The sequence below is a fragment of the Hibiscus syriacus genome, unplaced genomic scaffold (assembly GCF_006381635.1).
Source record: "Hibiscus syriacus cultivar Baekdansim isolate YM2019G1 unplaced genomic scaffold, ASM638163v2 tig00111378_pilon, whole genome shotgun sequence".
Taxonomy (NCBI): Eukaryota; Viridiplantae; Streptophyta; class Magnoliopsida; order Malvales; family Malvaceae; genus Hibiscus; species Hibiscus syriacus.
In genome coordinates this window covers 33707-51451 of record NW_024063074.1, presented here as the reverse complement: position 1 = coordinate 51451, position 17745 = coordinate 33707, and the positions used below count along the sequence as shown (strand labels likewise).

Here is a 17745-nt window from a genome sequence, read left to right as displayed (position 1 = left end):
ACGCAAATTTGAAAGGCATCATGTCAAAATTCACCCCAAACGTCTAATAAAATAGTCACTTTGAATAGGAATGATCACTGGTTTGATAGAATCCGCACTTTTGGAGGATATGCTAAATGCAAATTATCCCTCAAATGAACAGCTTCAAGCAAATACAGCAAAACAAACAATACTCAAAGCATCACCCTAAGATAACAAGTAGGCCAATAACGTCCTCTAATCACAAATTGATACTTGAGAAGTATTCAGAAACAATCAGACTAGAGAGTTTTCTACTCAATCTGCATTTGTTCATGCCACTAAACTTGATTTCAATCTACTTTGGGTGCATTTTGATGGCCGGTGGCCCGGTGGGCGGTTCCACCTTCGCCTTGAAGCTGTACATATAGATGGAGAGTGGAAGGGGTTCCAGCCGCACCATCCAAATGCAGCTTCACACAAGAATGGAGGCAGGCACACAAAAATCAAATATTTTTCATTGTTATATTGAGTCAGGTATTAAATATCAAAATGTTTGTACACCATAAAGGAGAACCCTTCAAGGGCAACGTGGAATTACAACAAACCTCCAATCTACTACGAAACTCAATTTCACTCGTCTTTAACAAAGCAGGCAAAGAGAAACAAACTCCTTTTTCAAAACAGATTTTGTGCCTCGGCTTTATCCGATTTTCCAAGCTAAAGGAAAAGTACTGAGGGAACTCTTTGATTTCTCTCAAATCCCTCCCCATTTCCACCACAAAATAATTCAATTTGGGCTCGTAGTTTTCCTTGATACTGTAATTAAACAGCTGGGGAAATCTACGGAACATGGAGATAGATTCCCTGTGAGAGAATCCGATTTTCTGGAAGTAATCAATGCGAGGGATGAATTTGTTTTCCACGCTGCAAGACAGTAAGGAAGTGTGCCTTCTTACCTCAGCGATTCCGATGCTTTGGAGGAAATACAGGGTGGGACGCAGCTGGGTCTCGACGTTGCACGCGAGTAATCTGGGCCGTCTGTTGATAACCCTCTTTAAATCGGAGCCGTTGACACGGGCTTCGCGGAGAAGGAAAGTGAAGACAGGGAGGAGGGAAGGTGGTTTGACGGTCAGGATATGGGGGCACATGGAGAGGATTCGGGTAAGCTCAAGCGTGGTGAAGTTCATGGAGGAAAGGAAATCAACGGTGGATTTGAGATCGTGGAGAGAAGCGGATATGATGGGAGGGTGGTGGTGGACTAGAGAGAAGAAATCGAGGCCGATGGAGTCGAGGTAGAGCATTTTCTCCTGGAAGTCGGAGCGGGAGGTTGGTGGCGGCGGAGGAGGGGAACGGAAGGAGGTGGGGATGGGGTTTGGGAGGAAGAGAGGTGGGGGTGATTGTCCTAGAGGAGTGTGCCGGGAAATGGAGGTTTCTATGGCGGGAGAGTGAGGTGAAATCATGGTGTTTGTGGTGGTGGGAGGACAGTAAGGGAGGGAAAGAGTTTGTTTTGGGGAGGAAAGGGAGTGTGTCTTGCATGGTGTGCGGTCATCTACATTGCCTGGTGCTTTCGTTTGTGGCGCTTCCTTCTCTTCTTCTTCTTCTTTTTTCTGGTTTGGGAAGGGGCAGAAAGAGAAAGAGAGAGGGAAAGGATAAGGGTCGGGAAATTTTAAGATATGAAAATGGTCAGCCAGATTGCTATCTCAGATTCTGGATTTCTAAATAGAATTCTCACCTTCGGACAAATTTGGTTAAAATTTCGGCAAAATTGGTCCATTAGGTCAAGTGGTTCATTATATCATTTTCAAAATTAATTTCGATTATGAAATTCGTTACTTTGATTTAAAACTCGTCACGATAAATTTAAATAAAACATATCATTTAGATAAACTCGTCATGTGGACGTAACAAATTTATCATATACTGTGGCATTAATTTTTTTAGCCTAATATGACAAACGGGTAAATTATTCGGGAAAATATGACAAGTATAAGTTTATTTTGGGATCAACGACATTTGTTACAATATTCAAAAAATCGTCACTTCAAAGTAATAAATTCTAATAAAATATAATTTTAATTATTTTATCACATCGAGATAAAAAAATTGAATAAAAAATATTTTTTATCAAAACTCATCATCTCGACGTAATGAGTTCCAAATTACTGTAATAAATGTTGTATATCATTAAATAAACTTCTATATGTTCTATTGGACTAATTAATTAAATTTTTTTGCGGAGAAAAACATGTAGTATTTACTATAGATCTTAAAATAAAATCTGTATTGATCAAACATGCTAATTTTGTATCCACTTGACTTTTTAGGTAAATTTTGCCTAAAACTTTCTCTATCATACGATGAAAGCAAAATGGATTGGAGTCCAGTTTAGATGTAAGGCCCAATATTGTACATTACTTTTCTTGGAGGTTAAAGAAAATGATTTCTTAATAGTGTAATAATTGATTTTGATTTAAATTTTAGAGGAGAGAAAACGTGTCAACCGAGAGCTTTTAATCCCTTTCAGTTAAGATTGTTCACATTAATTTTGTTTTTTTAAAATAGAAAGAAAACAGATTGTCAAAAATCAAACATAGAATTTAAAATTCTTTTTCAAATAGTCTAACGTGTTTTTAAGGTAGTAATATTCATTCATAATCAATTTTAATCATTGATAATGAACATGAAACTAAAAAGAGTAAACTAAACGGGGTTCAATGGCCGTCGGTGATAGTGGCCAATGGCGACCAACAATGACTAATGATAATGGTGAAAATGATGATGGAGACTTTGATCAATGATTAAATTGATATTTTATTAAATTTTTATGAGTTGATTTGATATTTTATCTAAAATTTATACGTCAAGTTAATATTATATATAAATTTTAACTATTAAATTAAAAATTAACCCCTTTCACTATTTTATCACGTCATCACATTTAACGTTTGTTGACTAAAATGTTATAAAACAACAACCTGAGTAACCAAAATGTTAATTGTTTTTATATTTAGGCTTAATACACTTTTAAGTTATTAAACTATATCTCGAGATACGTTTTGGTGCTTGAATTTTTTTTATTTATTTAAAATAGGTGTCTAACATTTTCTCCGTTATATTTTTAGGTGCCTAGCCGATAAACTCGGCCTTTATATGACATGTATCAACCTGATAAAATTTTCTTATTTTTTAAAAAATAAGAAAATTATTTTAAAAACAATCATTTTAAAAAAAAACATGGGTTTTTGACGGAATTTCTCGACATTCTCCACAATTTTAAACATTGATTTAACGGGTGTGGTCCACATGGTTTTAACCGAAGCAATAAGACATTTAAGATGTCGTTAGCGGTGATGATAACGGGTTGACGATGGCTGAGATCGAAGACGAGGTGAATCAAGCTACCACTTATGATTTTTTATGAATAATGATCGATGAGGGTGAATCGATGGTCGGGGATTGGTCGTGGGACGACAATAATACCGGCTGTGCATACCCCAAATGGGCGGAGAAGGTTGATCAGCAATAGCAACAGCTTGGTTCGATGAGGTTTCACCGACGAGGGGTAATATTAAGGGCTTTAGGGATTAAAATTAATGTTTTCAAAGTTTTGGGGTATTTTTAAGATTTGAAAAAATAGATTCTTTTTATAAAAATTATAATTATTAATTTTTTTAATAGAAAAACTTTAAATTTTTCATATGTGTGACACGTGTTACTTAACGGTCAAATTTAACTACGATTATGATCCAAATATCTAAAATAATTACGATTATAACATTAAACACTTATCTTTAACGAAAAATTATTTAAGCACCAAATTGTAACACTTAAAAGTGTACTAAGCCTAAAATTTAAAAGTAAAAGCGAATATTTGTGAAATAAAAGTGATTATTTGGACAGTGTACCCTTTTCTTTTTTGAATGGAATATCAGGATTGGGCTAGGAGCCCAAAGAAATGAAACGAGATTTCTCTTGTTCAGAATAAGAATGAGATGAGCTAAATCTCCGGTTTGCCCAAAATGTGTGGAGGCGGGTAACCCAATATAAAACCCATACCCTCCACTCATCCTCTTATATTCCAGAACTTCAGTTCTCCTCCATGTCAGTGTAATCTTCTTCCAGTCCAGTGCGAGAGAGAGAGAGTGAAAGGCAGAGACATGGCTTGCTCAGCTACTTCAACCACCGCCGCTCTCATACCCTCGAACCCGAGGCCCAGGGCTTTCTCCCCCAGATCCCAATCCCTTCCTTTCCCTAATTCCTTCACTGGTTCCCGTGCTCCTCTCCTGTCACGTGTCGCCCGCTCCGTTTCCCTTTCTCGTGCCTCCCATTCTCGAAGGAGTTTCCTCGTCAAATCTAGCGTATGAAATTCCTGTTATTTTTATCCCCTCAATTTTCTATATTTCGTCTATTTTCTATGTATATAAACTGTGACAATTGTTTGGGTCAATTTTATTGGGTTGGGGGGGTGGTGGCGAGACACTGTAATGTAATGTTTAGTATATTTAGTTCTTTATTTTTGTTAACGTGTTGAGCTAAAAAGAATTTTTTAGGCTGTGTCCAGGATTCAACTCTGCTTAGTGAACAATTTTTTGTCATTTTACGAAGGCATTAGTTAGAACGAGCTTAAAATGAGGAATTGTTAACCGGTTTTGGTTTTAAACAACTTGATTTTGATAAGCATACCCGGTATTGATTGGTACGATTTTTGTGGGTCTTAGACTCCATTGGAATGTCCAAAGTGTAGCTAAAGCCAACTACATTTGCGAACGCAGTTTTAAATATATTGATATGTTTAATTTCAATAATTTTACTGATTTCTTTTCAAAAGAGAAGCACATAACAAATGTGAGTGAAATTGAAAAAGTCTTGGACTTTGTTTATAGCATTTTCTTAAAGTTTTGATGGCTCCCTCTCATCTTTTGTTTTATGTATTCTTTTTCTTATTTCGTGCATTGTCTTGCAGAGTGAGCTTCCACTGGTGGGAAATACTGCTCCAGATTTCGAGGCAGAGGCTGTGTTTGATCAGGAGTTCATTAAGGTTATATTATGTGGATGCTTGTTGACGTTATTTAGGCCGGTCACTGTTTTTCTTTGTTTGGTATGGAACTTTTTTATTCCGACTTCATTCTGGATCTTGCATTATTGTTTCAGGTCAAGCTCTCAGAATACATTGGGAAGAAATATATGATTCTCTTCTTCTACCCATTGGACTTCACATTTGTTTGCCCCACAGGTTTGTTTTAGTCTGAACAGTAATGCTGGAGTTTTATTTGATATTGGATTCTTATTCGTACTTTGACCTCCCCAATTTCTTTCTCATTGCAGAGATTACTGCTTTCAGTGACCGCTATGAAGAATTTGAGAAGTTGAACACAGAAATACTAGGTGTTTCTATTGACAGTGTTGTAAGCTCCTTGTCACTGAAAATCTTTGCACTAATGATGTATTAGTGCTCTACAATCAATTAAAGATTTGTTAATTATCTGTTAAGTTGCATAATCTTCGGTAAAAGACACTTATTTTGCATATAGAATATGGAAAATTTGATATTATACTAAGGGCTAAGCGGGTACTCAGTATTTTAATGCTCTTTTATTGTCTTTTTAATTGTGCTTATAATAGCTTACATTATTATTCTTATTGTGTAGAAGAATTAATACGTTTATTGCAGCATCTGCATTTGTAATTTCATGATGAGGTGTACATTGTTACATTGTAATTTAGCATGTGTTTTTACATCCAAGGTAATTAAACTTAACCTCAGCTTACTCTTTATGCAGTTCTCTCACCTTGCCTGGGTTCAAACGGATAGAAAGTCTGGTGGCCTTGGTGACTTGAAGTATCCACTTGTATCTGATGTCACTAAGTCAATTTCAAAATCTTATGGAGTGCTGATTCCTGACCAGGTATGTGATAGCTTCATGTTTTCTAGCATCTTATCCTGGTCTGGGAAACTGTCGGTTTTTCTTTAATGTTTTGAATACTTTGCACGGAGAATGTTGCATATCACATTTGGCAGGTTTTCCCTTTGGAAATATGATTGTAACAAGTTGAGGTTGGATGTTAGGGAGTTGCATTGAGAGGACTTTTCATCATAGATAAGGAGGGGGTTATCCAGCACTCTACCATTAACAACCTTGCAATTGGGCGGAGTATTGATGAAACAATGCGGACACTCCAGGTAATTATATTTTACTAGGCCAGCTTTGACATGTCTAAAGTTCCATTTCGATATATGTGTGCTTACTTCCACATAAGGAGGCCAGGGTTAAGAGTTGAATTTTTAAGATTTTGCTTGCTTTGTGGTTAAGTTTCTTTCGGCACTTTCCTGCAGGCCTTACAGTATGTGCAGGAAAATCCAGATGAAGTTTGCCCAGCCGGGTGGAAGCCCGGTGAGAAATCCATGAAACCAGACCCTAAACTCAGCAAAGATTACTTTGCAGCAATTTGAAGGTAATTAAGGTGGTCGGAGTGTATGTGAGTCTTACTTCTATGCAACTGTAAGCGGTCACGAGTTTTGGATCCTAATCTATGGCGAATATTACATCATGTTTGCGTGCCTTTTCGGATGCATTTATGTAGACAACTTTTTCTCACCCAAGCAAGCCTTTCTGTGAAAATGGCATGGAATCTTGATGTGGGATTTTAGTGATCTAAAAGTTTGCAATTGTTGGCGTTAGGGTTCTTCATTACAACATGTAACAAATTAACGGAAGTACCTCCATCTATTGCCGAAGATACCATCTTAAAAAATGAATGTTTTTGGAAAGATAATCAACTTTAAATAGTTATCGAGTCCTTAAACTTGCACTTTTTTATTGTTCAGTCCTTGAACATTTTAGAGCTCATTAACTAACTCAATGCTTAGGATCTCTAAAATGTTTAGATATCAAGGAAAGTAATAATAAAAGCATACATGTGTCCTAAAATGATCTCATTCTCGTTATTCTTTTAATTTTTATAGTAAATTATAAATCATTTATTTAAAATTAATATATATATATATATATTTAAATTATTAATGTTAAAACTTATGTTGTAATTACTATGTTTTTTTAATAAAATCAATACAATTTCGCTATTTTACGTGAAACTAACTAGTTTAGTAGTAGCAAGTGGGGCTGTAAGCGAGCCGAAAATTTGATTCCAAAACTCTAATTAAATCGGTTTTAAAACTGGCAAGCCTAAATTTTCAAGTTCGAAATAAAAAATCTTGAACTTAATTCGGTTGAACCTCAAAGTCAAACTCGAATATGAACTATAAGTATATGAAAACTTTATGTTATATAATTTATAAAATAAAAACACACACGTATTAATATTATTTATAATTTAATTTTTCAAAATAATAAAATTTTAATATATATATTTTTTGAGTTCTTCGTAAACTTTTCGAGTCGAGTATCAAGTAGTTTGTTTTCGTTCGTTAAGAACTCGAACTCGAATCGAGTCTATTTAATTCAAGTATTTATCGAATGTTAATCAAGTCAATTTCGAGTAATTTATTATACATCTCGTCTCATTTATAATCATAGCACCAAGGCATTGAATGTGAGTTTAATAACAATTCCAATCCATGTAGCACATTTAACCGATTTTCCTGAAAGGCGGTTGGGCTGAAAAAAAACCAAGTCCACTAAACAATTTTCACTTTAGCTTAATATAAGAATAAGTGACTAAATTATATTCAAAATTAACTTTTGGTACTTAAATAATTTTTCGCTAAAAATAGGTGTCTAAAGTTTTCTCTGATACACTTTTAGTTGTCTACCGTTAAAAAAAAACCCTTAAGTGACATATGTCCCGTCCATATTTAAAAAAAATATTTTTAAATACTATTTTTTTTAAATATGGACGTGATACGTGTCACTTAATAATTTTTTAACGATAGAAACCTAAAAATGTAATGGATAAAACTTTAGACACGTATTTTAAACGAAAAATTCTTTAAGCACTAAAACGTTTTTCAAGGTATTCTTTAGATACTTATTTTTTTATTAAACCTTTCATTTTTGTACGTACGATTTCTTTTTGTACATGGGAAATGAACTCCCGAGATTAATCTAGATAAATACAATAAAATATCTATTTAAATATAACTCTTAACTATTTGACATTGAATACTCACACTCTTAACACTCCTGACATTCGAATCCGAAACCCTACGAAAATAATAATAATAATTCCTCCACCACCAACGTGATTTGCTTCGTGCGAACGTGGGAAATGATAAATTACTCAAATCAAAAACACCATTACAAGTATGAAGCCATTAGTCATTGGTTTCCATTGGTTAGATCTTCAGGTTTAAGCTATCTTTGCGTCGATCTGTCCTGAACCATGGGTTCAACAGGTAGTTTAAGTAGGTAAGTGGAACATTTTTAATTTTTTTATTTAGCTAAAGTGATTATAAAGTAATATTCGTTCTAAATATTTTCAACCATATAATAATGAACTTTCAATCACTTTGCTACAGTCATTAGTGTTCGAATTCCTGACCTCAATGAATAACAACAATTCTTTTAACCACCGTGATAAGTTTCTTCGTACTAGAGCATTTTTACTTGCTTGTCATGAAAATGGGACAATGGTTGAACAAAGTGACGATCTATCACAAAAGGGGAAGAGGACATGCTTATCGTTACTCTACTGTCGTAGGCGCAATATGACATAAAAGTTCGGGTATCTTGGTTGGTTTCGACCTTCACAAGTGACAAAATCACGAGTGACAACACACCGACAACCCCAATCAGGTTTCGCATGCATACTTTTATTTTCATTTCCATCGCATAATCTCAACCTCAAAGTCCGGATTAAATTACACATTCGGTACTTAAACTGTCAGTTTAGTCCATTTTAGTACCTAATCTTTCAAATCTTTCAAAATCATACCTAAAGTTTAGTTTTTGTTTTATTTTACTATCCATGTTCAAAATTTAATATTATATTTTGATTTTTTTAAAGTTTAGGTATTAAGACGGGCTAAAATTGATAGTTTAGGTACTAAACATGTTAAGTTTTTAACGAATGGGTATTAAAATGAAACAAAAATTAAACATTAGGTATGGTTTTAAAACAACTAAAAGTTTAAGCACTAAATGCATAGTTTACCCCCATCGTGGGTTGTTTCTACCCCACCACCACATGCAACTCAAGTCTCTCTATCAATTCTGTTCCTAAGATACAACGTCTTCATTCGGATAAAGCAATCTGTTAATGCACGTTGAAATACTTTAAACCATAATGTAATCCAAAACACTGAGAAAGAAAGTTCAAAGAGAAATTTTGAGTTGAATTAGATAAAATCCAAACTCTAATGCAGGACCTCTATACATAGTGCACCATTGGGTAAATAATCGGATTTTTAGGGACCGATAAGAATAGATTCAAATCGTAAATAAAAAAAAAATAAAATTTTGGATTTATTTTTCTTAGATTTTGTTGTACGAACATCTTTCATATATTATTCATGCACCTCAAAGCCTTCGAAGAATTTCTTTGTAATTAAAATTAAAATTTCAGGATTACATCCATGAGCTTTGATAGGTCTACGTTGTCTACTAAAACATATCCACTTAGTCTGTTAACTTAGAAGTAATCTTAATGACGAGAGACGGAGCCACTAAGAACTTGGGAGGGATTGTGGCCTCCCAGGGAGGCCAAAATCTTTTTACCTTTAATTTATATATATAATTTAAATATTTATGGGATAATTATAAAATTGTCCCCCCAATTTTATAAAAGTTATACTTTGCCTCTCTCAAGTTGAAATATTGACTCTGTCCCTGATAATGATCATATGCTTATCACCGGCAATTACCCACAATAAAAACTCGAGCTTACACACGACAACGGCGTAACCCTGGGCGACGGGATGGGTCGAGTTCTAATCGGAATCGTCTGGGGAGTGCAACGATGGCCGGCGTGATGCATAATGGCGGTCGGAATGAATAGAAACGAGGAAAATCAAGGCGGCGGTTTTGGGTTTCGACGAAGCTTCCAACGTTCGATCCCGGATAATGGCAGCCGATACGGGGTCGATGACAGTCGGGGTTGGGTCGTCGGTTGTTGCCAAACTCGATGGACGTGGCAGTGCTCCTCACCGCCGACCGGAGGTGACTGAACGGAGAGGAGACGGGGCTGGAAAAAATTTTGGGTTGCTGAATTTGCTGGCTCAACGGGGGAAAAAAGAAAATTGGGGGAATTTCGGGTATAACTGAGGGAGGTTTATTTTTCATTGCCCATTAAAAATGGGATAATTCGAGTTCAAGTCTCTTAATTTCCCACAAGTTTCAAAATCGAGCTGCAAACTTTTAATAATTTACAATTTAGTCCTCAATTTCCCTTGTTATGACTTTAATTCGATACTTAAAATTCTTAAAATCTAGCCTCCTATATTGGGGTTTGACAAGGGTCATTATAAAACCTCTTAATCAAGATCAAGAAAATGAATGAAACTCATTATTCTCCTTCACCATTCAATCTTCCTCTAACTCCTTACGAAGACAAATGATTCAAATACCTCTCAATAGTCGATCTCTCACGATTGCCACTCTATACCCAAATCAGAATGATGAATTGCCTATAGTAGTCATGATCCATTCGTTCCCATCAACAATCGGTGTAATAAGCGTGAAACACTTCCATCAAAAAAGAATTAGTCACAATTAACTTTTTAAAATAACCTTTCTCGTATCAGTGTGTTCCGAAGAACTACATTGAAATGCCAGTGGTCCAACAAATTATAAGTTCTTCATAGCTTTTTATGACGCCTTTGATCACCTTTGTAATATCAACAAAACTTTAATTAGAACTCTGATTTTGACAAACAAGTCCTTGATTTACACGATCAACTGTAAACCTCACTTACACAACCTCTAATCCCCGACACTAAAGGACCCAATCAATAGAAACAAATTATATATTTAATTTACAATAATAATCGTAAACTCTTATTATAATTTTGAATATTTTCATTTTTTTAATAATAGTGATGGCTTCTATTAAAAAACAAAACTAAAATTATTTACAATTTCGTCTCTCATTGGAAGCATGGCACCGTACGCACAATAATCCGCTCAATACCAACGGTTCCATGAAGCTTCGTCAACACTTTCAACGGCTACTGAATTTTCGATGCGATGGAAAATAATTTCAATTCATTTCCCCTTAGTTTGAAATTTGGGAAATTACAAACCAATTTCTGTCGGTTCTTTGGTCTAAGATAGAGCAAAGAAACAAGGGTAAACTATATGTTTAGTATCTAAACTATCAGTTTTATTTCGTTTTAATTTCTAAACTTTTATTTATTTCAAAATAATACATAACATTTGTTTTTCGTTTCACTTTAGTGACTCACCGTTAAATACTTAATGACACTAAATTTTTATGGGTAAATTATAACATTCATCACTCAACTATCTTCTCACCCTTATTTTGGTCACCAAAGTTTAAAAAAATTCAATTTAGCTACTTAACTTTCAAATTGCTCCTATTTTAATCACCCTAATTTGTTTTAATAATAACTTTTGTGACATGAAATTTTTATTATTATTTTATTAATATATAATTAAAATAAAAACATTAAATTTGAAAAGTTAGAGTGATTAAATTAGGAGCAATTTAAAAGTTAAGTAATTAAATTAAAAAAAATTAAACTTTAGTGACCAAAATAAGAGTGAGAAGATAGTTGAGTGATGAATGATGTAATTTACCCATAAAAAAATTTCCAACCCGTTAAGTTTTTAACGACGTGGTACTAAAACGAAACAAAAAGTAAACGTTAAGAATGATTTTGAAACAAATAAAAGTTTAGGTACTAAAATGAAACAAAACTGATAGTTTAAGTATTAAATGTGTAGTTTACCCAAGAAACAATTCCATATAAAGATTTTTCTTTTAAGATTATTATCCATTAAATTATTTTGCAGAGAAAGGTAACTTTTAAAAGCTTCAATTAAGCATTTAATTAATACTTTAATAGTGTATATCTTTATACCGATATGTATTTAATGAATTAGATAACATCGCATTATTTAAATTGTAAATTCAATTTAAGATAATCTCTCATGTTTGCGTAAATCATTTAAATATAACCTAACTCGTAGGTTTGTAGGAATTTTCTTCTTTAATTCAATTTAAGAGACAATTAATGCACTTAAGCAAATCTAGGTAGTCTTAACCAAAGATATGTTGGTATAATCAAATTCGGAAGAGAATGTTTCTCACAACATATTTTAAGAAAATTTAAATTATTCAAACATTAAATTGAAGGAAAAATCAATTATGCAAACCTTTCATCTAATTTTTGTAATTTTTTTGGTTACCCTCCAGTTTCAATGCTTCACCCTGATTAATCTGGACCGATCTGGGCCGCACACTTAGTTTTGGTAGGTGAGTCTCCAAGCGGAGATTTTATACATATACAAGAACTCGAACTTAAAGACCTTTCTTAAGCGATATTAAGCTGCTTACTATTTGAATCAACCCCGTTTGTTGTTATTTTATCTTTCACTTCTAGAGTGTGTATATATTTACCTTATAAATAACATAACTATAAAAAAATATCACGAATTGCTTGTCACGTCTTTATTTTCCTATATCTATTTTTTTATATTAATATGTTTTTAATTAAATTCAATAAAATTATATTGTGACAATTTTGAATACGAGCCTTGTAGTTTTTAATGTGTAGATCATGGCGGTTGAATGTATTTTTATACTAATAATATTTATTTTTATTTATATAAATGATAGCTAAGAGAAAATATTTTAGAAAATATCACTTTTTTGATAAAGATATGTCATGTAGGTCGCACTTTAGTATACGCGTTTTATATGAAATGTATTTGTTATTGTGATAGAGATTTTAAATTTTGGACAACTTTCAATATCGACAGTATTTAATATCAAAATAAAATAAATGAAAATTTCGAGTTAAATTTGTTAAAAATTGTACGAATATTATTAAAACACACACATTTTAACACGTAATTATATGAACACAAATAATCAACTAAAAACGACAACGACTCGTATATATAGGTATCGTATTCAAACACTAAATGGATACATATTTAAAAAGTTTATTTAAATACTAAAAATAAGAACGTCAAAACTGTATAACTCGTTTTGATATCGTTTAAACAGTTTTTGAGTTTGAATTTTTGTGTATATAGAAAATCCTGATTGAAAAATTCACCTATAAAAATTAGGTGTGTGACCCGAATCGACCCCAATTAATCAAGACAAAATACGTAAAGACTAAGAAAAAAAAGGGGTATGACCCAGCTCTAACGGCGGAACATGATTCCTTGGTCCAGCTGTGTTAGCCACCCCTGGTGTTGTTTTCTTATCCTCAATAATCAGTGGAACAAACAAACATCACCCCATCGCTATTCACTTTAAAACAAAGGTTAACTACACAAATGATTATTTATGTTTGTGTTTTGTTAATTGATTTCAAAAAATATAAAATATGATCACTTTCGTTTTTATTTAATTAAGATGTGGTCACCCCAAGTTAACAGTCATTAACAACGGTTAAATATTTTGATATAATCACATATTTGGTCCATATTATTTACATATTCTATCAAGTTAGTCCTAATTTGATATAAATCATAAAGGTCAAATTCTCATTTTAGTCCCTTTATTATGCTTGATTTTGTGATTGTTGGTTTTTAAAAGGTAAAATACATTCTTAAATATTAAACTTTGACCATATTTTTTGTTTTGATCATTGAGATATAAAAAAGTAAAAATTATAGTACTAAAGTTTTTTAATTCATTTTTTAGTCACCAAACCGTTAACATTTTAACGCGGTTCATGATGTGGTTATTCATTTTGTAAACAGATCTCAAATCCTTTCAATGATCATCTACTAACATACGTGACATAGTACAACAATGTTTACCTTTTATCCCCATTTTCTTCCCAGTAATTTTGTTTTTTTTTCAAAATTCATTCAAAATCAATGAAAATCATGTTAGAATTTTAATCTTCTAATGCTCAAATCTATGTCGATAATGGCCCGATGAAGTTAGTTTCATAATATATTATTTTTCTTATTGAAACCATGTTTCTTACTAATCAAATTTTTGGTTAACCACCTCCAAAACCATTAAATTTGACAACGTGTTTACCCCTCTAAGAAAGAAAGAGATAAGTGTTAAAGTTTTGTGAATTTTATAAATATTATGACAAAATTAAATTGATAAACGATAATAAAATAAATTTATAAGTGTTTATAAGAGAATGTGATAAAATGATAGTTGATAAACAATATAATTAGACTTGCTTTATCATATACATCAGTCGAATCAATCTTATAGTTAACAAACTAACATAATAGATTTAAAAGTATGACTAAATTGAGAGAACATATAAATAAATAGGACCAAATATGTGATTATATCAAAATATTTAACTGCTATTAACGGAAGTTAACTCGGGGTTATCACATCTTCATCAAATAAAAACGAAAGTGACCATATCTTAATTAAATAAAAATAAAAATAATTATATCTTATGTTTTTTGAAATCAATGAACAAAAGTAGACAAAACACAAATATAATTGATAGTTAACCCTTAAAACAAACAAACACTAATACTTCCACAATAACAACAGAGCAGAACTAATAATACTTCCACAATAACTACAGCGCAGAACTAATAATACTTCCACAATAACAACAACGCAGAATTCATTTCCCTTTGTTTTCTTAATGGCTTTTCTTCCCTTCATCTCCTTATCTTTCCTCATCATCTGCACAACACTTACATCAGCCGCCGCCGCCGCCACCATCAAAGTCTCCCTCTCTCCTTTCCCTCACCGGTCTTCCTCCAATGCCTACCAAATTCTCAATAACTTAGCAACTTCTTCGGTCGCAAGAGCCCGCCGCCTAAAACACCACAACCCCAAAACCAGTACTCCCTCTTCTCTTCTCAAGACTCCACTTTTTCCTCACAGTTATGGCGGCTACACCGTGTCCCTTGGCTTCGGAACTCCGCCTCAAGTCCTTACTTTCGTCATGGACACCGGAAGCAGTCTGTCTTGGTTCCCTTGCACCTCTCGTTACCTTTGTTCCCAATGCGCTTTCCCCAGTGTCGACCCAGCCAAAATCTCTACTTTTGTCCCCAAGCTTTCATCTTCCTCGAAGCTCGTGGGTTGCAGAAACCCAAAGTGTGGTTTGCTTTTTGGCCCCAACGTCGCGTCTCGTTGCCGAGACTGTGAACCCACGTCCAAAAACTGTACTCAGACTTGCCCTCCTTACATAGTTCAATACGGTTTAGGCTCCACCGGTGGACTTCTGTTAGTAGAAAACCTTGTTTTCCCTCAGAAAACGTTCCCAGATTTCCTTGTCGGATGCTCCATTTTCTCCAACCGACAACCCGCTGGAATTGTCGGGTTCGGTCGGAGCGCCGACTCTTTACCATCCCAACTAGACCTCAAGAAATTCTCTTACTGCCTCGTCTCTCGCCGGTTCGACGACACGGGCATCAGCAGCGACATGTTGTTGGAAACCGGGTCGGGTACGGGTGATACAAAAACTCCGGGTCTTAGCTACACGCCGTTCTACAAGAACCAGGCCGCCTCAAACCCGGCTTTCAAAGAGTTCTACTACGTAACTCTACGTAAAATCATGATCGGCGATAAGCACGTCAAGGTTCCGTACAGCTTCTTGGTCCGGGATCGGACGGTAATGGAGGCACCATCGTGGACTCAGGGTCAACGTTCACTTACATGGAGAGACCGGTCTTCTTGCTTGTCTCGAAGGAGTTGGAGAAACAAATGGGAAATTATAGCAGGGCAGGGGAAGTGGAAAACATGTCCGGCTTATCCCCATGCTTCAATATTTCGGGCCATAAGTCAATAAATGTCCCTGAATTAACATTCCAATTCAAAGGAGGGGCCAAGATGGTGTTGCCCTTGACTAATTATTTCTCATTCGTCGGCAATGATAAGGTTGTCTGTTTGATGGTTATCACCGACAAAGTCGTCGACCAAGGCTCACACGGCGGGCCGGCAATTATACTGGGGAGCTTTCAGCAGCAGAACTATCATATCGAATTTGACTTGGCTAACGACAGGTTTGGATTTGCTCAAAAACGCTGCGTGTGAGCTGCATTTTGGTTTCTTGAAGATGGAGGAGGTCTTTCTTTTTGTCAATGGTGACTCATTACTGATAAAAAGTTCGATCATATATTGTATTTGGAGATTTCAGAAATAGCATTAGTTTATAATTCAATCAATTTCAGTGCTTTGTAGCTTATAAATTTGCCATTTCCTGGTGAATTTCTTCCTAAGCAAGTACTCCTACTCAAGGGTCTCTCTCATCATCTTCCTTCCTTGTAGGCATCCTTTTTTACTTTATTTGGTGATGATGGGGCAAAACCTTCTTTCTTTTCCAGCTTCCTTTTATGGTGATTTCCTTTCGTCTTCATGTTACAACTTTCCCGTGAAACATCCAGGTCCATTTCGTTGAACATTTAGTTTGTTTACGGACCTAAAAGTTGCTTCCCAAACTAACTCTGGTTTTATAACAAATGTCCCAATTTCTGACAAGGTTTATCAAACTCTTTTTTTCTGTAGAAGATTTGTTTCAGCATCTTTCTAGGACAGATGAAGAATTTTAGAAGAATTTTAGAAGAACAGTAGCTAAGCTCTTGCAAAAAGGTTATCTGCCACGTTGCTGGGTTATCGACTGTTTGCATATTAAATATAAACTGGCCTTCTTGCCCACCTATCTAAACAAGGAGTTAAGTTGTGGGTTTGCAGATTTGGAAGTCCAAAATAGAATAGGTTGGAGTAAAAATGAAAACAGATAAGATATTTCATTCTCCTATTTAAATTTTGATTATAGTTGTGTTTTCGTTTGTATTATATATGTCGTAATTGTAAATACAACCGATGTTATTATAGTTATTACAATTATAATAATTGTAATTTCTTTTAAATGTGTACAATTTCTTTTAAAATGTAGTAATAATTTTAGTTGTCGTAACAGATTATTAATTTTTTTTTAATTTTATCGTGACGGAATAATAATAAGAATGACGGCCCACTGTCAATACTATTGATCATTACTTGTTAAATTGTAACCAATGGTCATTTTATTGATGTAATTTCACTTTATATTATTAATTTTAATAATAACAATTTTAGATAGCATCGTTATTATTTCACAGCGACTGTTGTACGAATAGCAACAGTTCACCAACATAGGTTAATTCAAGTGATAAGTAATTTAGTATCGTTTAAGTAAGGTCTAGAGTTTGAGTCATTGTGTATGTAAAAAATCTCTGCTGAGAGATTCACCTACCAAAATTAAGTGTGTGATGCAGGTAAATCAGAATTAATTAAGATAAAATCGAGAGAAAAAAAAAACCATCTTGGAGATGTGGGTTAGAAATGTAGGACCCATTGTTAGATACAGTATTATTACAAATGGGTTTACAACCATCCAATTCCAATCTTATTTAGAACAATACAAATTCTACAATTTTGTTTTGTTTTTTCTTTTTCAAATGCTGCCCGTTATAATTAGATTTTTTAAACTCAAATATACATCAAAATTATTTATTAAAATAATGGTGACTAATTGCCGAATTAGCATTCTTTTATGTCATGTGGGTAAAAGTGCATTCTACAGAAAATTTCTTTTACTGATGCGACAGAAGACATGTTTTGCATGAAATATCTTTTATTGATCTAGATTAGATTGAACTTAAATGAAAGAAAAAAATGATCTAAAATATAAAAAAAGATTATGCGAATTTT

General features: G+C 33.9%; 1 protein-coding gene and 2 pseudogenes across 1 annotated transcript; 2 read left to right on the top strand and 1 right to left on the bottom strand.

Annotated features, from left to right (window-relative positions):
• Window positions 1–460: 460 nt before the first annotated feature.
• Window positions 461–1629, bottom strand: LOC120159867 (annotated as a pseudogene).
• A 2425-nt stretch (window positions 1630–4054) lies between these two features.
• LOC120159891 (2-Cys peroxiredoxin BAS1, chloroplastic-like) lies at window positions 4055–6467 on the top strand. Its single transcript, XM_039170408.1, has 7 exons — window positions 4055–4319; window positions 4925–4999; window positions 5113–5194; window positions 5287–5366; window positions 5742–5867; window positions 6029–6142; window positions 6296–6467. Exons 1-7 carry the CDS (start codon window positions 4119–4121, stop codon window positions 6410–6412), a joined length of 795 nt encoding a protein of 264 aa, XP_039026339.1. The 5' UTR covers window positions 4055–4118; the 3' UTR covers window positions 6413–6467.
• An 8167-nt stretch (window positions 6468–14634) lies between these two features.
• Window positions 14635–16301, top strand: LOC120159890 (annotated as a pseudogene).
• Window positions 16302–17745: the final 1444 nt, after the last annotated feature.

Excerpts from the sequence above, each read along its gene's own strand:
- LOC120159891 (XM_039170408.1), top strand. The coding sequence starts at position 4,119 with ATGGCTTGCTCAGCTACTTCAACCACCGCCGCTCTCATACCCTCGAAC. Across the intron at positions 4,320-4,924 it reads GTTTCCTCGTCAAATCTAGC|AGTGAGCTTCCACTGGTGGG; the intron begins GTATGAAATTCC and ends ATTGTCTTGCAG. Across the intron at positions 5,868-6,028 it reads GAGTGCTGATTCCTGACCAG|GGAGTTGCATTGAGAGGACT; the intron begins GTATGTGATAGC and ends GTTGGATGTTAG.